The sequence below is a fragment of the Dermacentor albipictus genome, chromosome 3, assembly GCF_038994185.2.
Source record: "Dermacentor albipictus isolate Rhodes 1998 colony chromosome 3, USDA_Dalb.pri_finalv2, whole genome shotgun sequence".
Lineage (NCBI taxonomy): Eukaryota > Metazoa > Arthropoda > Arachnida > Ixodida > Ixodidae > Dermacentor > Dermacentor albipictus.
The window spans coordinates 50778858-50798102 of NC_091823.1; the positions used below are offsets into that span (position 1 = coordinate 50778858).

At 44.0% G+C, this 19245-nt stretch overlaps 2 protein-coding genes across 6 annotated transcripts in view; one reads left to right on the forward strand and one right to left on the reverse strand.

Annotated features, from left to right (window-relative positions):
- Nucleotides 1-70: 70 nt before the first annotated feature.
- On the forward strand, nucleotides 71-11506 carry Noa36 (zinc finger protein 330 homolog Noa36). Of its 2 annotated transcripts, none has more exons than XM_065426852.2 (11): nucleotides 71-224; nucleotides 343-465; nucleotides 556-575; nucleotides 682-752; nucleotides 901-980; nucleotides 1944-2070; nucleotides 2388-2492; nucleotides 4231-4277; nucleotides 7138-7255; nucleotides 9692-9796; nucleotides 11325-11506. In XM_065426852.2, exons 2-11 carry the CDS (start codon nucleotides 346-348, stop codon nucleotides 11483-11485), a joined length of 954 nt encoding a protein of 317 aa, XP_065282924.2. In that variant the 5' UTR covers nucleotides 71-224; nucleotides 343-345; the 3' UTR covers nucleotides 11486-11506. The 2 variants fall into 2 exon arrangements, with proteins under 2 accessions (XP_065282924.2, XP_065282925.2); XM_065426853.2 differs by lacking the exon at nucleotides 71-224 and adding an exon at nucleotides 256-274.
- Nucleotides 11507-11512: 6 nt separating this feature from the next.
- The window catches only part of nompC (no mechanoreceptor potential C), a 77641-nt gene continuing 69908 nt past the window's right edge, over nucleotides 11513-19245 (reverse strand). Inside the window, exons 26-28 of one of the 4 annotated variants that reach the window (XM_065426850.2) lie at nucleotides 16011-17373; nucleotides 14002-14112; nucleotides 11513-13146 (exon numbers count right to left, since the gene is read on the reverse strand). In XM_065426850.2, coding sequence (XP_065282922.2) covers nucleotides 13001-13146; nucleotides 14002-14112; nucleotides 16011-17373 — 1620 coding nt within the window. In that variant the 3' untranslated portion in view covers nucleotides 11513-13000. Of the gene's footprint in view, nucleotides 13150-14001; nucleotides 14113-16010; nucleotides 17374-19245 lie in introns of all 4 variants that reach the window. The other 3 variants (XM_065426851.2, XM_070535422.1, XM_070535423.1) reach the window with 3 other exon arrangements.

A 19245-nucleotide genomic window follows, 5' to 3' on the forward strand; every position in this document is an offset into this window, starting at 1 on the left:
ACAAATAATGTATTTTGTAAGCGCAATAAACCTGACGCATGAACGCGAAACCGACAAGGGCTATCAACATTGTTATCAGCAATGGCGGCGCACTGACCGGCGATCAACAAGTGCAGCCGGTGCAGCCGCTGGCACGGTTTAATAACACGTTATTATGAACTGCATGTTTAGTTCAGAGTAACATAAGCTACTAAATCGATAGGCTTGCGATAGAAAAGAAAGGCGTAAGCTTGTTTTTAATCCCGTCACAAAAAATTCCGAGCTCTTGACCTCCGTGCGTCGCTAGCCGCACATTTCGGAAAACTGGCGTAAACTGAATTACTGTGCTTTGTTTCTACTCAGATCATGCCGAAGAAGAAAACTGGTCAAAGGAAAAAGGCAGAGAAGCAAAAGCTTCGTCAGAAAGCCATTCGCGGTAATGCGGCCAGGGTTAACCTTGGTGATCATCCGTGCAACGCCGTCATGGTAGGTTTCGTGTACTTCGTGTCAGCTTTCTGGCTGTGCGTCCGAACAAAAAATATAATAATAATAATAATCAATGTGTTATTCTTGCAGGAGTGCGACAAGTGCGCCAGGTAAACAACCTTTTCTTTTCCGATTTGATGCGTTCGTGGACTTTTGTACGAATTCTACGTGGAGCAGTGACGAGACGTTAAGCCGCGCTGTTTACTGCTGACACAGGAAGCAAAAGAACCGGGCCTTCTGCTACTTTTGCTCCGCTGTTCAACGACTGCCAGTATGCGCAAAGTGCGGTGAGATTACAGTAATTGATTCTGCAAACCAATTTTTCTTTCATGCGCAGGTGTAGCCACACTCAGTGCGCAGCAAAGAATTTGCCTTAAATAGACGAATATACTTTCCGCTTCCGTAGATGCTATAAATCGTCTTATTATTTTCCAGGAAAAATGAAATGTATGATGAAGACTGGTGATTGTGTTGTGAAACATTCAGGCCAATTCACAACTGGACTGGGCATGGTTGTAAGTTAAGGATTATTTATAAAAACTAAGCTTTCATCAGACACAATGTGCTGTGAACAGTGCATTCTTTTGCTAATAATCCAAGTAGGTCTTTAGTGTTATAAAAACGATAACGTTGCATGCATCTGTCGTGGCTCATTCCTTGTTATATCGCCAGTTTTTATTTGCTTTATGGCCGTTATAAAAAAAACAACACAACAAAGTGACTGCTTTAGACACAAACATCAGATACACACAACATGCTGTACTAGTACTAGTAATTTGTAGCAACATGTACCTCCACTATTGTATGTAACCCAAACGCTCGAGCACATTGCTTGCTTAGGAGCCAGCAGCATGAAGTGTTGGCTGAATCAAACACTGCACCTCAGGTTGGCATGCGGTGCCTATTGACAGTGGACGTACCTGCAGTGGCTGCTAGCTTTTGACAGTCCTGACATGCCTGCCTGTGGCAATGACCCAGTGGCCAAGGCTGTGCTGCACTGTTGGCTACATGGTCCATGCGCTGGCACATTCAAGTTAAATCTGATGGTGGCAGTACACGCAGTATACACTTGCAAAAAAAAAAGAAAATGCTCTTTTTAGAAATCCAAATACCATCTCATCTGTCGCTTTGCTTGATGGGGCACACATTACTTAGGTGACAAACAAGGTTAATTCAGCTACTTAAGAAAGTTCTGGACACTGAAATTTTAATTAAATGCTTCAATGTGCACATTACTATGGTGCAATTGAAACTGGTCATTAGCACATCACTTTAATAATAAAGCTGAGTGTTGCAGTTAGATACCCATTCACGAAATACACTGGCATTTCACCCTTCTTTTTGAGAAAAACTGTAAGTGCGATGCCAGCCTATGTTGCTGCACTATTTTTTTTTTTATGGGTGTCCCCAAACTTGTGATTTACTTAGAATTTCTGGGACATGGGCATGGTGTTAGCTGTGGCTGTCTTCAATTTCAGGGTGCCATATGCGACTACTGCGAAGCATGGGTGTGCCATGGGAGGCAGTGCCTGACCACACATGCCTGCACTTGTCCACTCCAAGATGCTACGTGCATAGAATGTGAGCGCTATGTCTGGGAGCATGGTAGGTGCAGAGAAAGCCACTGAAATGGGATGTACAGGCGCCCAAATCTTTAACTGGCGTGCGTGAGCGGGGACTTTTCTGGGCGTCAGCGCCGTATGACGGGGCGAGGCTGGAAACAGCCTAGCAGACGATTGGCCCAGCTGAGCGGGCTTTGTCCGCATGCGCTTAGCTTCAGACTGTTTCTAGCCTCGCCCCGTCATACGGTGCTGACACACCGAAAAGTCGCCGCTCGCGCACGCCAGTTAAAGATTTGGGCGCCTGTACGGCCACGGCCTCTTATGCTGCTGTCTCTTCACGCGGTTGCTTTGCATTCCCAGGAGGCCGCATTTTCAAGTGCTCCTTCTGCGACAGCTTCCTTTGTGAGGATGACCAGTTTGAGCATCAAGCCAGTTGCCAAATCTTGGAAGCCGAGACACTCAAGTGTAAGTCGCATTGAGATGACAGTCTCTTTTGCATTGCATGCTTTGACTTGTGGACTGATGATTGTATGAGCATTATGGTAATGTTCTTTCACCGCAACAATCAGGGTTTAATGTGACATGGTTGTCACAACATATGTTGCCACGACTGTCAGATGGCCTACACAAAGTTTATTTTTGCCAACAATAGGCTCTTCTGTTCAGTCCTGTTTTTAAAGCAGGTAGCTATAGAGGTTCACTGCACACTTTTGGGTTCTCACAGGTTGGAAAGCTTCATATTACAGGTGCCTGCAGCAAGCAAAACTTTCCTGCTGAATTTTCTATGCCTTAAGGTCGTTATTTGAAGAAAACAAAATTGAGAACTTGCTAATGTGTGCGGAAAAGTACAGTAGAAATGGGAGTTCTCTGGTCATATTCTGTTACACTACATTGAATTTTATGGTGTTTTTGTCATTGGCTGTGATGCTTTTGTGCTATCATTATCACTGCAATCAGCTTGTTGAATGATAAGAAATAGAAAATGAAATCAGTTGTTACGATATATGGCCCCTGAAACACTCTGTCTTCAGTTCCACATGCACAAATATCTCTTTAAAGTGAAGATTTCCTGGCGTCATCTTTCGACTTTCCCACTGCTGTCTTGCATGCCATGTTGGGGGCGGTTGAGAGAGTGTAGGATCTACGTGAGAGAAATGATAGAGAAGGGAAGTGCGATGTCATAAAGTATGGGTCGTTTGAGGTCTATTCTATAAAATAATAATAAGAAAAGAAAGTCTGTGGTGGCAGGATTCAAACCCAGACCCTCCAGTGCAGTTGTGGGATATAATACCCATTATATGCATATAATACCCATTAGGCCACCAACGCAGTCATAAAACGAGTGAATACCAACTTTGCCATTCTTCGATCGTAGCAACTTGCAGGGCAGCACTTGCAAACACACGAATGTGTCAAAGTGAGACATGTGATATCGCAAAACATATTATAAGCTGCATTTCCACAAATGCGACAGAAGAGTATATTGTAACAACTTTTGCTACTATACTGGACGTGCCAGCAGTTGCAGGCAAACTGGGAAATAGTAAATTGTTGGTGCAGTATGATATCTTCATGTTATTTCTGAAAAATAGTGTGCAAGTTTTTCCATGCGGACAACAGACGCATGACATGGAAACACAAAGCGGCATTAAAGAACATTGCTGTCAACTGGAGGTGGTTTTGGCGAATTTTGGAACTTGACACCGGAAACAATTTCTCTGGAAAGTGAGAACGCTAACTTTCAGATGTGCCACTGGGTGGTGCTAGCTTGCTGAAGAGCAAAGTGATGCACAACAATGCAATTAGGAAGCACGTCTAGCTTTGTGTTCTGTGTACTGCAGAGACAAACACACGTGCTGCACCCAAGATAATGTTTAGTATCACTTTACCACTGTCATATTGCACCAAGCGCTGAACAACATCAAAATCCGGGCCAATTAGCATGAATCAACGCAGACACTTAGGAAATCGTCACTAAAACTGTTTCCCACAGTGTGTGGGATCTGCATGACTTTTTTTGTCCCTTTTTGTTCATTCATGTCAAAAATGAGCCTGAGGGAGTTTGTACTGGGAAAGGGGTACTTTGTTGCAGATTGTGCCATTCAATGTGTTACATGGCAATACTGTGCAGTCCGTGGAGCAATATTTAAGGCCCTTTCTCTGAGGTTTACTTATGCTTTAATGAAATGTTCCTTCCCTTCAGGTGTCTCCTGCAATCGTCTTGGTCACCATTCTTGTTTGCGTTGCAAGGTGAGTTATCTCCCTTTAATGTTAGTGCTTAGATTTCTTGGTTTTTTACAAGCATATTGTTTGCCTAGTCTAGGCGTGCCATTGTATTCTTCATCCTTAAGCTCTTCTTGGGCACGCTCCTGCGTCATGCTTGGGGCTTCTCGAGCAGCATGCTCTTGCAAATTCATTGGTAGCTTCTGTTTTCTAGCCTGATTGGTTGCCTATCCTTCTGTTTATCCCACGACATGCCGTCTAGTTGCAGTATTTCATTTGGTTGTTGTACACATTGTGGCAGAACTCATCTCAAGATGAATGTCAATGTTACTTTCATCAGCATTGAAGCAATACAGGGGCAGGCCATATTGCTAAATTCTTCACTTCTGTGTAACCAACTTCTTCAGTTTTCCGTTACTGACATCTTCTTCACTTCTCTATAGCGGAAGGCTCCTTGCTCAATGCAAACTCTGGTCTCATTCTGTTCACTTCACTTCCTTCTCCACACTCTGCTGCTTTTGATGCGAACTTTTTCACTTCTCTGTGATCGACATCTTCAGTCTTCTGTTGCAGACTTTTTCACTTCTTACCTCTTGTTCTGCTTGTCTACCTGAGCACCTACATAGTGGCACGTACCCATTCTACAGAGCATTGGCCAAGAATGTTCACCTACCTAGCAGTTGTCACGTGCCTGGTTGCACCGTATCCACTGTCCCAGGTTGTCTATTTGGGAACATACCCAGGGGCCTAAATTGACATGAAAGAGGTCAAAAATGGAAATCATAGCGAAAATTGTGAAGTGCCCAAAGAACAGTAATTGCATTGATAATCTTATGCTACTTCAGATGGCTGGCATTAAACATGCATTTACATTCTTTAAGTAGTCAGTATGACAAAGCTTTGCGTTAGTTGCATTGCTGTCATTGCTCCTGTATAATTAGGGTCCTTTGTTCTTGGGTAAAACCTGATAATTCCTGGTTTTTGCACTCCAAACAGGTTTAAAAAAAAAAAGAGTTAAACCCAATTTGTCCCTAAGGTTTGCCCCTTCGTAAGTGAGGATAAACGCAAGGGTTACAAAACTGATGAACACTGCCCACCTTGTGTGAACAAGTGGTCGACATTTATCATATTAAACATATTCTTCAGGTATGAGTATGTCATACGCTTACTTTTCGCTAAATGCTGAGGCAAAAACTGGCACACATATAATCAGTGGCTGCCAGCCTTAAGTGAATGAAAGCATCTTGCTTCTTTAGTAGCCATGTTCACATGAACGTGACAATGGCTTATCCCATCACATTTCCCACATTTTGCGTGTGTGTAAACACTCGTAATGCGCTAGGAAATGAATGTAGTGCTAACGTTGCTCTGCGTTGCAAATGGTAGCTGTGACTTTGAGAAGGCGTTTACTCAACTATGTTGTGTTCAAAAAAAGGGTGGCAAATTGGCCTAGTTAGCATTCCATTATTTTGTTGCAAGGTGTGAAGCAGTAAAACAGAACAACAGACAAAGATGACAGGCTCAACAGGTCTAGGATGGACATAGAAATGCCTCACATGCATGTAATAATCTACATCAACAAGGGGTTGTCAGACAAGAAAAAAGCATCTCACCTCTTACGAAGCATGTCTGTGTGCACTACTATGCCTTTTTTTCCTTTATGAAATAAAGTGCATAGAACAATGCAAAGAAGAGATAACCAAACACGTCTATATTTGTTGTTTTAGTTTATGTGCTTTCATTTAAAAAATATAAGTGGTGCCTGTCAACAAGGATTTGCATAAATTATTTCAAATGACTCGCGAGCAGCTCTCGTTGTCTTTACATGTTCCCTTGAGTGATTTCGTTTATTTAAGTCTGTTTGTGTACAGAAAAAAGACAGTTGCCTGTGTTAATCGTTTGTGAAAGTTACCAGGAAAATGCTGAACCTTGGGCTGGCCAAGAGCAAAAACTCAATTTGTTCCTGGTTTACCCCTTTAAAAAATAACACCGAATTTTTACCGTCGAATTTTTAAAAATATGCTAAATCCCGAAAGCAAAGGGCCCTATGTGTAATGTGAATATGCGCGCACTGGTGGCTATACTTGCGAAAGTCTTGCGATAAACTTTCGGAAGTACAGCAGTATGTCGAGAGTTAGTCGCGAGGTGGTAACTTCTTCACTTGTAAATGCTTGGGAAGACTTGTTGTTCTCCACTTTCGAGCATATCCTCCTCCCCCAGTCCCAGAGCCTGGTAATCCCAAACAGCAAAGGGCTTCTGCCTCTAGGACTTTCTCTCTGTGGCAATGAAGGGAAAGCTACTGGGGAAGAACTCCTGTTCAAGTATAGTGCACCAAGTAGTCTGGCAGACATCGACAGTGCTTTCTGTTTTGCAGAATCAGTGTAGCTTACTGATTTTGATAGTTTTTCATATGCTAAAACACTGAAGAACAATGTGAAAAAAAAATTTAAATATAACTCTGAGTGGAGTGCATTGTCTCATTTTAATGGAAGTGCCGTTGTAAATAAGGTGTTTATGTTTTGTCTTGCCCATCTTAAACATGAATGAGACTGTGGGACTATATTCAGGAGCATTGGTCAGTCGTACATGTAGGCTCTGTAGCTCTACTTCGTTGTCACAAAGTTGTTTGCGAGTTTAGCGAGTTTTTTATGTAAGGAAAAACTGACGTCTCTCTTAGGTGGCATTACGCCATCTGATTGCCTGCATGCTTATCTATAAAGCGTTAATTTTTTTGGTTTTGTTCTCTTTCTCAGCTGCTGCTTTCCTCTTTCCGCAGCTATGCGATGATTCGCCCTTTGTCTGTTAGATTCTTTATTCATTATTGCCATCGTCATCATCCAAGCAAAATAAGTTGCTCCGGCTACATATTTTTCTCTCTGTATTACAGTCTTGTTACTGTGATGACCACGTCAAGCGCAAGGGATTCAAGTATGAGCGAAACCAGCCTATGCCTTGCCCAAAATGTGGCTTTGAAACACAACAGACAAAGGATCTCAGCATGTCAAGTAAGCATGTCAAAGAGAAAATTTTGACTGACTTTGCCTTCCGTGTTTTGGCTGATGAAGTGATACCTCTATGTGGGCCCTGATAACATGCTCTCACTGCAACAGTCGTTTATGTGCTGTCAGCATGTAATGTGACATGATAGCCATGACAGTTTAATCTTGTCATAGTGAACTTAAGGATGATGCAGCATTAACTTTAATGTTGACACTAATGCTTTTATTATGACCATACCTGACCCCAACTGGCCTCAATATTGCATTGTGAGGTCTTATCCACATCATTTAAACCGGAGCTGGCACAGCAGCACATCTGATAGCTTAATGACCACATTCGGGATTAATTCTTTGTTGCAAAGCTGAGTTGCTGAGACAATACTTACCAGTTTAGTGCGTGCTGACGAGGCCTGTGGTATGCTATGTCTATCACATTAATTTTTTAAACTTACAACTTCACAGTTTGTTCACAATTGTCACTTGCAAATGATTTTGTGATCACACAGTTCATGTGCACTGATGGCAGCTAGCATGATATTTTTGTTGATTCTGCAGACACATACAACATTACATTTATTCATTATACGGCACTTAAATGTAGGGAACACCTGTCAAACCAAGCGATGGGTTCCAATCTTACAAATTGGAATTTGAAGGCTAAGCAACATCTAACACATTTTAAGAAGATATAAAGCAGGAATAGTTATATTACTTTAAACTTGGGAAGGAATGGTTTAGGTCCATTGAGTCACTGTGTTTTAGCTATTGCTGTAATTGGTGAAAGCTTATGCACAAGCAATTTCAACACATTTTTTGTTATGTCTTGTCTGCAGGGAATGCGTTTCTTTCACATTGATCTGCCTGAACGACTCATCCGCCTTCTTGATGTAGTTGAAAAGACAGGGACGAAGAAGTAGAGCACAAGGTGTAGCGCTTGTGTTGTGTCCTTCTTTGTCCCTGTCTTTTTCAAGGCTTTTATACCTGTTGCAATACCATACCAATAAGGCTGAACATCAACCCTTTTAAATGTAGTTTTGTGTTTCTAGTGGAAGGTCTGTCTTTATCAGTCAGAAATTCCTGTAAGGGGCTAACCCACTACTGAAGCTGGTGCAGTTAACATAGAACACCAATAAACAAAGCGCTGGTCTTCTATTATTTCGAAGTATTTCAAATGATAAGTCCTGACAAGGCAGGTTCACAGGTAGATGAGGTGATCCATAGTGGTTGAACAAGAAACATCTCTGGAGTCAACTTTTCAATGAGGGGACTTATCAAGCCCTTGGCAGGACAGGTCTTTGATAAGGACAAGTCCCCTTGTCCAAACTTTGGCCCCGGAGATGTCTTTTGTTCAACTGCTGTCGATCACTTTAAGTGCTAAGCATACTTCTGGAGTGTACTGCATCATTGTTTGTTGGCATTGTTGTCACTGATGAAACACTTAAGCAGACCAACTAACACACACCAACACATAACTAACATCTACACCAACTAACACCAACACACCAACTCTACACCACCTAACATACTCTACACCAACTAACATAAACTTGCATATAGGTGCCTTTTACAAGACCATGCAGTGCAGTAACATGTTGATTTCTTTGTATTTGAGTGGCAACCAAGATGTGAAAGGCCAACACTTGTTTCCCATCAGGCGCTTTTATACCACTGCAGGCAACATGCTGCTGGCATAAATTTCCATGCCTAGTCCTTGTATTTGCATCAGGAAAGCATGCTTTGTCATTTACGCTGTGCTGCACATGTTTCATTTTAGTCGCAGAGCACAGCCATCAATACCGATGAAGTGGCTCAATGTGCTTTAGTAGATGTATTTATGCCAGCTGCCAGGTCTGCAGTTCACACCCTAATGCTGAAATAACCATATATTGTTCTCTTTTGGTGTTCCTTGCTACATTGTAGCATCAAAGAACAATGGTATCGTGGTCAAAATTTGAGGACCCAAACCAAACTATGAAATGAGTAAACGCTGTCATTTAACTTGCGTACATTGTTTATCTTTTCCTGGTGACCGTTTTTTACTAACTTCTGTTTAAAAGGTTTTGCTCACCACAAAACACACCTGCATGCATGTATTGCAACTTTTGTGAATGTTGTCAGTGCTTTTATAGCAAAGGAACCTTGTCTAGTCAGATTTTGTTCACAATGCAAGTACTGTAGTGTACATTCTGGAATGTAGGTCAGCACCAGCGATTATACTGGAATGTACGATGAATTATGTGTAAATAGCTGACAAACTTAACCCACAGATCAGATTTCAACCAGATCGCTGTGCTTTGAGTGTCGCCTATTTTTTCTGGGCACAAGCTTACCCAATAATTTGTTACTCAGTTTTGGTACTGTCTTGCTCTTCATCGTCACCACAGCATAACAATATTTTGCTTGATATACCTGACGGTAAAGTGCCTAAATATATTTTTTTAGCTCGCCATCATAATTATGGAAGACAGCAGATTCGTGATGACGATGATGATGATTATGGTACCAGCAGTGGCTATGGAGGAATTGGCTACAGCTATTACGGTTCAGGTAAGCACGGTTATGGCTCATATTGTCTGTGACATGCATAACTGGAAATGATACTGTTAGAGGTTGGAAGGTTGACATAATGAACCATGGCACTAGTACTGTGGTTTATTTAAAACATACCTTAGAGTATGTAATCATCTGAGACAATAGTATATTACTGTAGCAGTTTTATTTATAACACAAGCATTATCACATACGCACATATGGTGCCTTTTGGCTTTGGATTTTTTTTGCCTTTCCAAATTCATTTAGAGACAGCTTATAGTGAAGTTCCTTTTTTCATATCAAGACTTTAGTTATAATCAGGGCTTAGCTGTTGCATGCTTTGGTGAGGTCCATGTTTAAGTGCCTAGGGAAGGGGGTCTGTTTCTGTGGTTCTATTTGAATTTGCCAAGGCAACTTTGTCATCCTTGGCATAGTACTAGGGCTCTGTGGTTTCTTGATGTGTCTATTTTGCATAGGTATTTAGGAAATATGAGTGAACTAATAGGTGAAACAAGGAGTTGAGGTAGTGCTTATAGTTGATGGCACTCATGTCAAGTAGGCAAATCAATGCATCTCTTTGAAACTATGCCATTTTATGCAAAATTTGCATTCTTACCACATTGCTTTTGTCATACCTATTACAAATGATAATCTAGCACATCGAGGAGGCTAACTTACCTTGTGAAAGCTAAGTTTACCTGTGGAAATGTTGCTCTGCTTTCTGAAGCACTTGGTACTTGGTTACTTCCACTGTGTTGGTATCCACCATTTGGCCTGATGCTGTGGCTCTGCATTTTATGTAGTGGCAGTTTATAGGGTGCTAGTATCATCAACACTAAGCGCATGGCACCAGATTGTTTTTGGCTGGGGTGCTGATGGCTGTCATGTTTACTTGTTGATCCTTGAGGCTTCAGCACAGAAGATCCTAGTTTTTCAACTCATTTTCTGGGTTGGTCACTCCTTTCCACTTGTCTTAATCATGGTAAACCTTTGATGCTGCAACAGATATTTGTGCAGTCACAGGCTAATGAAACAACATTGTGACAGTTATAGTGCTAATGTAGAAAAATAGGTCTGTTTGTTTGATGCCAAATAAAGGTACCTTATTATCGTGTACAGTCACATTGATTGATGTGCTGCACAGCAAATTTCTAATCAAGTACAGTGGACTCTCTTTAAATGGAACCTCAAAGGATAAGGGAAATTGGTTCCATTTATCAGGAGTTCCATTTGCTGAGAGACAAAGCTGAATGCAGTTGCGTGAATACAAAACCAACTAACCTTGGGGATGGCGTTCCAATTAAGCGATTTCCATTTATCAAGATTACACTGTACATAATATCTTGCTTGCATCAAGCACTTTTTCCTATTTTGTGCTCCTTTGTTGTTGACTTTATGTAGTATGTTGGTGACAACAAAAGATGGTATGTCAGCATTTTGTCCATTATTGCCATTACATATGGCCTTTCATTTGCTTTTTCGTTGGCCTAGTTCTTAGTCTTAAATGCCGGTATGCGTCAAAGCTAGCGAATCTTGTGTGCAGGTGGTGGAGGAGGTGATGTGGATGAAGATGATGAGGAGGATGATGACGATGAAGACGATGATGATGACGATGATGATGATACTGATGAAGAGAGTGAAGAAGAGGATGAAAAAGATGAGAAAGATGAGAAAAAAGGGGACACCACAGAGTCTAAGGAATAAAATTTTTCTTGCACAATGCAACAGGAATTCATTTGTCGAAGGTAAAGCTTGATTACACGCAGGAACACAGAAAGGAGAGTAGTCTCACTCCCAGGGAACTGAATTAGAAACAACTGCAATGTTATACACAAACAGGATTGTGTAAATTAAAGTTAGAAACAACTGCAATGTTATACACAAACAGGATTGTGTAAATTAAAGTGTCTAGCAGGCTTGCAGATGATTGCATCTGTTGCAACAAAGTGTTATTTTACATAATCTTTCTTTCCTGTGTTACATTACATTGTTCGTTGCTAATAACATGTACAGAAGTTATTGTGGGATACAACCATTCACTTTCTTATTGAACTGCACGCATTCCATATCACTTTTCATGAATGGTATCTGCAGAGCTTCTCAATCAGAAAAGTGAAAAGATTAATTACACCCACACGTAATTGTTCAGTATGCAGCCAAATCATAGCATTGTTACTTTTCTTCATTTCACATCTATTGGGACATCACCACTGCAACTGAAAATACAACTCGGCCACTTACATATTTCAGTGACCTACGTAAGCTATTCAGGGAAGTTAAGGTGAACCTTGAAAGCATAGATGGGCACTGCACCGTATCTCGAACAGAATTCTTACAGCTAATGCTTTTGCTAAGCATTTAATTTTGTGGCAGGAAGGCTCTAGGAAAAAGTTACATTCATTACTGAAGCCATAATGTACACTTCAAATAAATTAATGTACCTTAATTTATCTACATTATTGTACATACATTTAAATCTCCATATAGACTGAGCAGTGTGTGCAGTCTGATCAAATATATGTTGCATTAGTAAATTGGTATATATTTACAAATACTTGTATGTAAAGAGCTATGTCCTTGTAGATAGCCTCCTTGGCATGTAATACATAGCTCATACTTGTAAACTTGTTCACCTGCTTTTGCTCTTGACATACATTCATAAAAATGTTTCTGTTCTGTTTGTAGCTGGGAGCAATAAATATTAAGCTGGGCAAAATACATGAATTAGAAAATCTTCAATGCTTAAATAGAAGAAAAAGCAATTGATCCCTTCTAGACGTATACATTATATACAAAACAAATTCTGTTAAAGCTAGCACACATTGCTGTAATTGTCATGCTTCTAAACAGACTCATTATGTGTTCAAGATTGAAACTATGTCATTGTGCATTATGTGATGCTTTTCTTCAAAACTTCTTGCTGTGTGTTTAACATCCTGAGTGCATTGTAAAGCAGAAGGAGAACTCAACAGACTTTGAGATTGTACATTATGCCACCTCACCTTCACCCAACTTGTGCAGACTGACTGCAGGCAACAGCAACAAACAGCCTCGGTTAGCTCGCTTAAAGCCTTTAGACAAGTTTTCAAGCATGGTTGATTGCTGGCAAGCACTTGTGGATGAGCTCGGAGGCCAGAAAGTGTGCCTTGTCCAGCATATGGGGTTGAGGTTAACACCTCAAGTTTGACAACTCGCCTTCATTGGCGTTTTGGGACATTTTCACTCCTTCTTGTTGCCAGCAGCCTTTTGCAAGGTCTCCACAACCGACAGTGATGCCCTGCGCACCTCGAAGTTTTCCAGGTACTTGTTCGATATGGACGGCCAGTCAACAACATTTGTCAGTTTGTTCATGCCTTGCATCATTTCTTCTGGAAAAGAAGGATGACAGAGGATTTAGTATGCCTTGCAGTACTGCACCATCTAGTGCACTGTACCATTAGGCACTTTAAAAATTCTGTAGGCTTTCCAGAAGTGGCCAGAAAATGTTTGAATGACTTATTACTGCCTGCCTTCTTGCAGTGCATGGATTACCAGCTGCACTGCTTTCACATTGCAATGCAGATGCCCTGAAATGAACTAAAAAATAATTTATAGCTTTATCTGAAATTTTTTAATATTCGCCAATCCTTAAAGGAAAGGCAGTGGTGATATAGCGGTAAATGCGATAGAAATGCATTAGTTCTTTGAGGTCCCGAACCCATGATCTAAGCCATGCTTACTGAATTGACAAGTAGTTCAGCTCACTTGACACATGTGCCTCTTCGAGGAGCAATGTACAACTGATGGTGGTTCGCTCCCACTATCAGTCGCACCACACGCACACACGCACGCACGCGCACACACGCACGCACGCACGCACACACACACACACACACACACACACACACACACACACACACACACACACACACAGTTTTTTCCACCTTGACACTTTTAATGCTAACGCATTAATATGAGGCCACCATGATTTAATTGAACATTTGTCATAGAAGAATGCAGTAATGTTACCATGCAATTACTGCCTTTGTTAGACACTGGCAAAAGCATGCCTTTCAGGCAATTAAAGCTCTCAACAAACGTAACACCATATAGGAGAGGTGACACTTGGAGAACAGGTGAGCAGTGATGACATGCATAGAATAATGCTGCTAAGCTGGTAGGCAATTGAGCGTTTCTGCTCAGTTTAGTCTATGCCTTGTTAGAAATGAATGTATGCTTACCAAGTGGCATGATCCTTCGGTTGCCACGAGCACCTGCAGCAGAGTTTGTCCTGCTCTGCGTCTGTCCAGAGCCCATGTCCTTCAGCATGGAGAGAGTGCTGCCACCTTTTACTGCGTTGGTGAAGGATGACGGTGCAGCAAGAGTGAAAGAACAAATGCCAAGAATCAGCACCCATCATGGTGAACGAATGAAGTGCATGCTAGTGCTATAAAGATGTGATTGTTATAAGGGTTTAGTTTAAAAGGGCCTTGATAGGGGGCTTGGAGGGCGAGCGAATGAAATGTGCGAGCACCGAGTTATGATTTTATGACAGCAATTAGTGGGTGGCATGTAGTGGAGCTATGACGAGTTCAAGCAAAAACTGGCGCAGTCTCCAGCGACAATGTTAGGTGACTGTTGTGGTCATGTGACGTCATAAACATTCGCGCACCTGTGGCATATACTGTGGAAATGCTCTGCCATTAAGCGAAAGAAATTCCATCGGAGCTGGTGGAATTGCAATGTAGCATGCGAAAAATAGTGTTAGTGAGTGGATTGCCATATAGGCAATGCAAATAGTTGCATTGCCAAAACGTACGTTTTGAAAGTACGTTTTTTTTTTAAAGTACGTTTGTACCGGCGGCATGATAATTCGTTAAGCTTCGAAGGAAGTGCGCGTGGGATAGTACGGGTCAAAATTTTGCTGATAACAGCCTATGCATGGTAGCTAGAACTGGGATAGAAATTGTGAGGGGGGCTGTGGCAAGACTTCATTTGTGACTGAGGAGAAAAGTTCTCACTCAGAAGCGCACATCGTGAAGATGTCCCAGTTTACATGACTACGATGCTGAATGGCTGACACTAACTGTAGCTTCCATTAAAGTGCCACATTATTTCGTTAGAGAGTAAGCACGTCTGCGTGCGTAAAAGGCCAAAAGCCTTCCTCAACGTTGGCTTCTCCGCACAATGAGGCCTCACGCAGAGAAGGCCGCTTTTGCGATTCCCTTCGCATCGCCATAACATCGAATGCGTGAATGCTCCTATCCGCAGAATGTTGACCAGCGAGGAAGTTGTGCGCCATAGGGGCGCGGGGCGCATCGAAGGCGTTGCTAGCAGATTGGAGCGAAAAAAGTGTGGAGGCGAGTTTGTGGCGTGGTTGTCGGACATGCATCTAAAAGAACATGAACATTATGAAATATGTGCCAAACACAGTTCGATGGGAGCAGAAGGTTACCGAATGCGTCAGTTGAGAGCACTGCAGCATGTGTACGAAGCCTCTAAAGGTTGATAGCCATTGCATGTTCTTTATTAATTGCCTCAGTAGGACGTGGAAAACACTTTTTTTGTTTATGAATTCGCTGATGACACAGTAACGCATCTGTTGCGCTACCCCTATTTCGTTGACGCCAGAAAAATTTCGCGTTCGCAGTCACCATGCATTTTGTCTTGCGCTTCACTAAATTATTTGCCATGCTTCGACTCGAATTACAGTAGCTGCCACGGCGCACATGCAATACCCACCGGCTGTTTGTTTATTATATCCCGCCACCGCATATTATATTATATTGTTTATTATATTGTTTGTCTATATATCCCGCAATAACCACGGGCTGTTTATTTATTATATCCCGCCACCGTTCACCCTTAAGGATTGTACACATATTCCCAATGCGTCGTATACTAAGCATTGTTTAAGGCCCAGGTGATAAAGCATCCGTTAGTGTCAACGGCAAGCGGACAACCAGATAACACCAGAAGAATAAAATCACACAAGAAGGCGTGAATCTCGGATGCAGTGACTCTTGCGGCAATTGTCACGCCTTCTCTGGTAGCGCCGAGCGCAAGCGTGCTTGGTTGACATAGCAAATTCGGAAATCTGACAGCTGCATTCTATTTTACCATATCGACACAGGGTGCATGAAGATTACCCTTTCCATGTGGCCTGCATGGTGCGTTCGCGATATTTCCTAACAGCGCCGAAAGCCTGTCTGGTCTTTCGCCAAATGATGATGATGTAGAAAGCAAGTACCTTTCTTGAGGGAGCACTTGTTCATAATCAGCTCCGGCACGAAGGTCAGGCAGTTGAGGGGCGCCGGCGCGGGTGAGGCGCGCTTCATATTGCGGATGAGCTTTGCGCGGCCGAACTTCCACTCGGTGTCCGACTGCGCCTGTATTCGCTGGTAGGTGTCCGACATCATAGCAATGAGCAGGTTGATGAGCACAACCACGGTCACCATCATGTACACGCCAAAGACCACCTTGACGATGATCTTGGCGAACGGTGGGCTGAGGTGCAGCGGCGGCATGTAGTCCGGCTCTACGAGCCCGAAGAGCGAGAAGAAAAGCATCTCGAACGTGTTGATCGGAGACTGGAACTCCTGGCCGAAGATGGGCAGCGTTATGTTGTCCCCACGCGGCGGCACGAACACGGGCTGGTACACGGCACACATGTTCAGCGAGAATCCCACCAGAAAAATGAGCAGTATGGCCAGGAACCGCATCAGGTCCTTGATCAGGTCCCGGATGATGACGGCCCACGGGCCGAACAGGTGGTGGAAGGTCAGGAAGTTGAGGAACTCGAGGAAACCCAAGAGCAGCGCGACAGCGAACAACTGGTTGCGGATGTAGAGACATATGAGCCGGTAGTACTCCTCGCGGAAGAACAGCGCCACCAGGTGAACCGTGATGGCGATCGCGCTTATGAACAGCACGACCGTCTTTATGTAGCCCAGGCCCTCGCGGTCCGATGGGCTGGTGATCTCGGTGATGAACATGCCCAAGAGCCAGAAGATCAGCAGCCACTCGTTCCAGTGGGGCACCAGGTGCGTGGACGTGTACAACGGCTGCCACGGATTGATGATGGTCACGCTGAGAACGATCACGAAGAATATGTGCGAGACCAGGTAGGACATGAACTTGACGATGGGGATGTTCGAGAAGTGATTTCCGCACACGAGCGACGAGGCGACCCACAGCACTGGACACAGCAGGAAACCGAAGAATAGCATGACGATCTTGAACGTGGTCCAGTGGTAGCTGCCCATCCAGAGCTCGGTGAGGTACTTCTGCGCCGCTGGATGGGCCACCACTGTCTTGCGCTGCAGTTCTATGAGAACGTCTAAAAAAGGAGTGTTCCGTGCGTCCAGCGCCCGGAGCAGCGCAGCCGTGTTGTTGTTCGAGGCGGCGATGGAGAGGAGCTCGTTGGCCAAGTTGTCGCAGAAGCCGGCCATCTCCTCGAGTTCCATGGCGCGCTCCTTCTCCTTCAGCGACAACAGCTCATAGCTGCGGGCCATTTTGACAGCTGTGTCGATGGGCGCCTTCGAGGCGAGGATGAAGTCCACCATAGGCCGGTTCTGGTGCACTTTGCCGGAGGCCATCAGGTCAATCAGGAACTGCAGATGAAAAAAAAAGATAGACTTTAGCGCAATACGCTCGTTTGAAATTGCCTTTGTTTTACAAATGCAATTGTCACTTACTGGAACACTAAATAAGGTATAAATAGTGTGAAAAAAAATCTCAGTGACCTTCTACTCTGTGAAGAAAGATGACCAGTGAAGCTGGGTATGTGGGCCCCTTAATGGTGAACTGCACCTCTGCCGCGGGTCGGCCCGCCACTGCACTATCTTCGGGATCAGCTCACGTGCGAGGAGTGCTTAACGCCCACTTCACCTTCGCCGCGGGTCGGCCCGGCATTGCACTAACTTCGGGATAGGCTCACGTATGGGGAGTGCTTAACGCCTGCTTCACCTCCGCCGCGGCTCGGGCCGGTATTGCATTATCTTCGGGAGCAGCCCACGTGTGGGGTGTACTTAACGCCTGCTTCACCTCCGCCGCGGGTCGGCCCGGCATTGCACTATATAACTTCGGGATCGGCCCACGTATCGGGAGTTTTTTGCTTACCACAACGACACGAAAATTTCCTTGGATGGTAGAGGTATACAGCTTCGCTGTAAAAAACTGGCTGTTCCGTAATCGAGAGTAGATGTAAGCATGAAATGGCAACCGGCAAAGCAGATTGGTTGGAGATAATACTAGCCACAATCTTAAATTGGCTGTAGTGCATGTTCGCAACGGCAAACCCTACCACGCTACACCGCACCATGCCATACTGTGCACTGGTCCATATGAACGCTGCCTAGCTAGAAGAAGAAGAAAACCGGCTGAAGGTGGCACGACCGGGGGGGAGAGAGAACAACTTTAGTGAAAATGCCTGCAGAGTCGGTTAGGCTCCCTCCACGCAGGGAGGACAAGCTTTCACCGCGACGCGGCCACTACGTCAGTCTCCGGCAACGAAAAATGATGATGATGAACACATTTTTTTATCGACAGGTAATGGGAAATTGGAAACGGGCCCCAAGTCTGGGGCTCCTATGACGCCTTCGGCGATGGCCCTTGCCCGTCGGATCAGCGCCCGGCGGACCTCGGAGGTACCGTCGCGAAGGACACCTTCCCACTGCTCTGTGATGCGGGATGCAAGAAGGATACGGGGAAGGGATGGAAAGCAAGGAGCGGTGCATTGCACCGTAACGTGCGAGGGGGGGGGGGGGGGTACGACGACACATCTTGGACAAGACGCCAGGGAGATCGAGCGCACTGTCCAGCTAGAAGAAAAGCGCCTGAAGTAGGCGCACGGCGTAAGAATATCATGTTTCCTACACCGTGAGTAGGCGCGACCAAACATCTCAGCAAATCTCGATTCTTGCTCCGTGATCTCGACGCAAGAGATCACGGGTTGTGCTGCCACTGAGTAAAGGGCTGGCTTCACGGAGCGTTCGCTGGTTCGCTTGCCAAGGCTGGCTGCGTGACGTAATGCTCTTTCCTAACTTTTTCCTTCCTCCATGAAGGCAAAGCAGCGCACCAGGCGCTTCCGGCGTCACGCCACGCTGCAGTGCGGCAAGCGTCGCACATCGAAGGCGAAGCAGCTCCTACACATGCGTCAGGCGCCACGCCACACAACAGCTCGGCGAGCGCAGTAGATCCGTAGCAAATTCAATTTCCCGGAATTGAAGTGTATGGCGCCCTTTTGAACGCCGCTATAGGAAATTACAAATAAAGATTCAGCGTACTAGAAGTTACAGCTTCAGTGATATTGCGAACAAACATTAGGAAGAAGTCGGAAGCAATGTTTTTTTGTAACTTGTTTGGGAGTAGCTAGCGTATGTAATGCAGTCATGTACAAAGGGTGGGGGGCAGTGTCGTTTTGTCATCGGAACTTGTTCGGATGTTCTCGTTTGAGTGCCCCTCTGGCTTTTGACTCAAGATAT

Coding starts and splice junctions, on each gene's coding strand:
- Noa36 (XM_065426852.2), top strand. CDS start 346: ATGCCGAAGAAGAAAACTGGTCAAAGGAAAAAGGCAGAGAAGCAAAAG. Junction 2,071..2,387: donor GCGCTATGTCTGGGAGCATG/GTAGGTGCAGAG, acceptor TTGCATTCCCAG/GAGGCCGCATTTTCAAGTGC. Junction 4,278..7,137: donor ATTCTTGTTTGCGTTGCAAG/GTGAGTTATCTC, acceptor TCTGTATTACAG/TCTTGTTACTGTGATGACCA.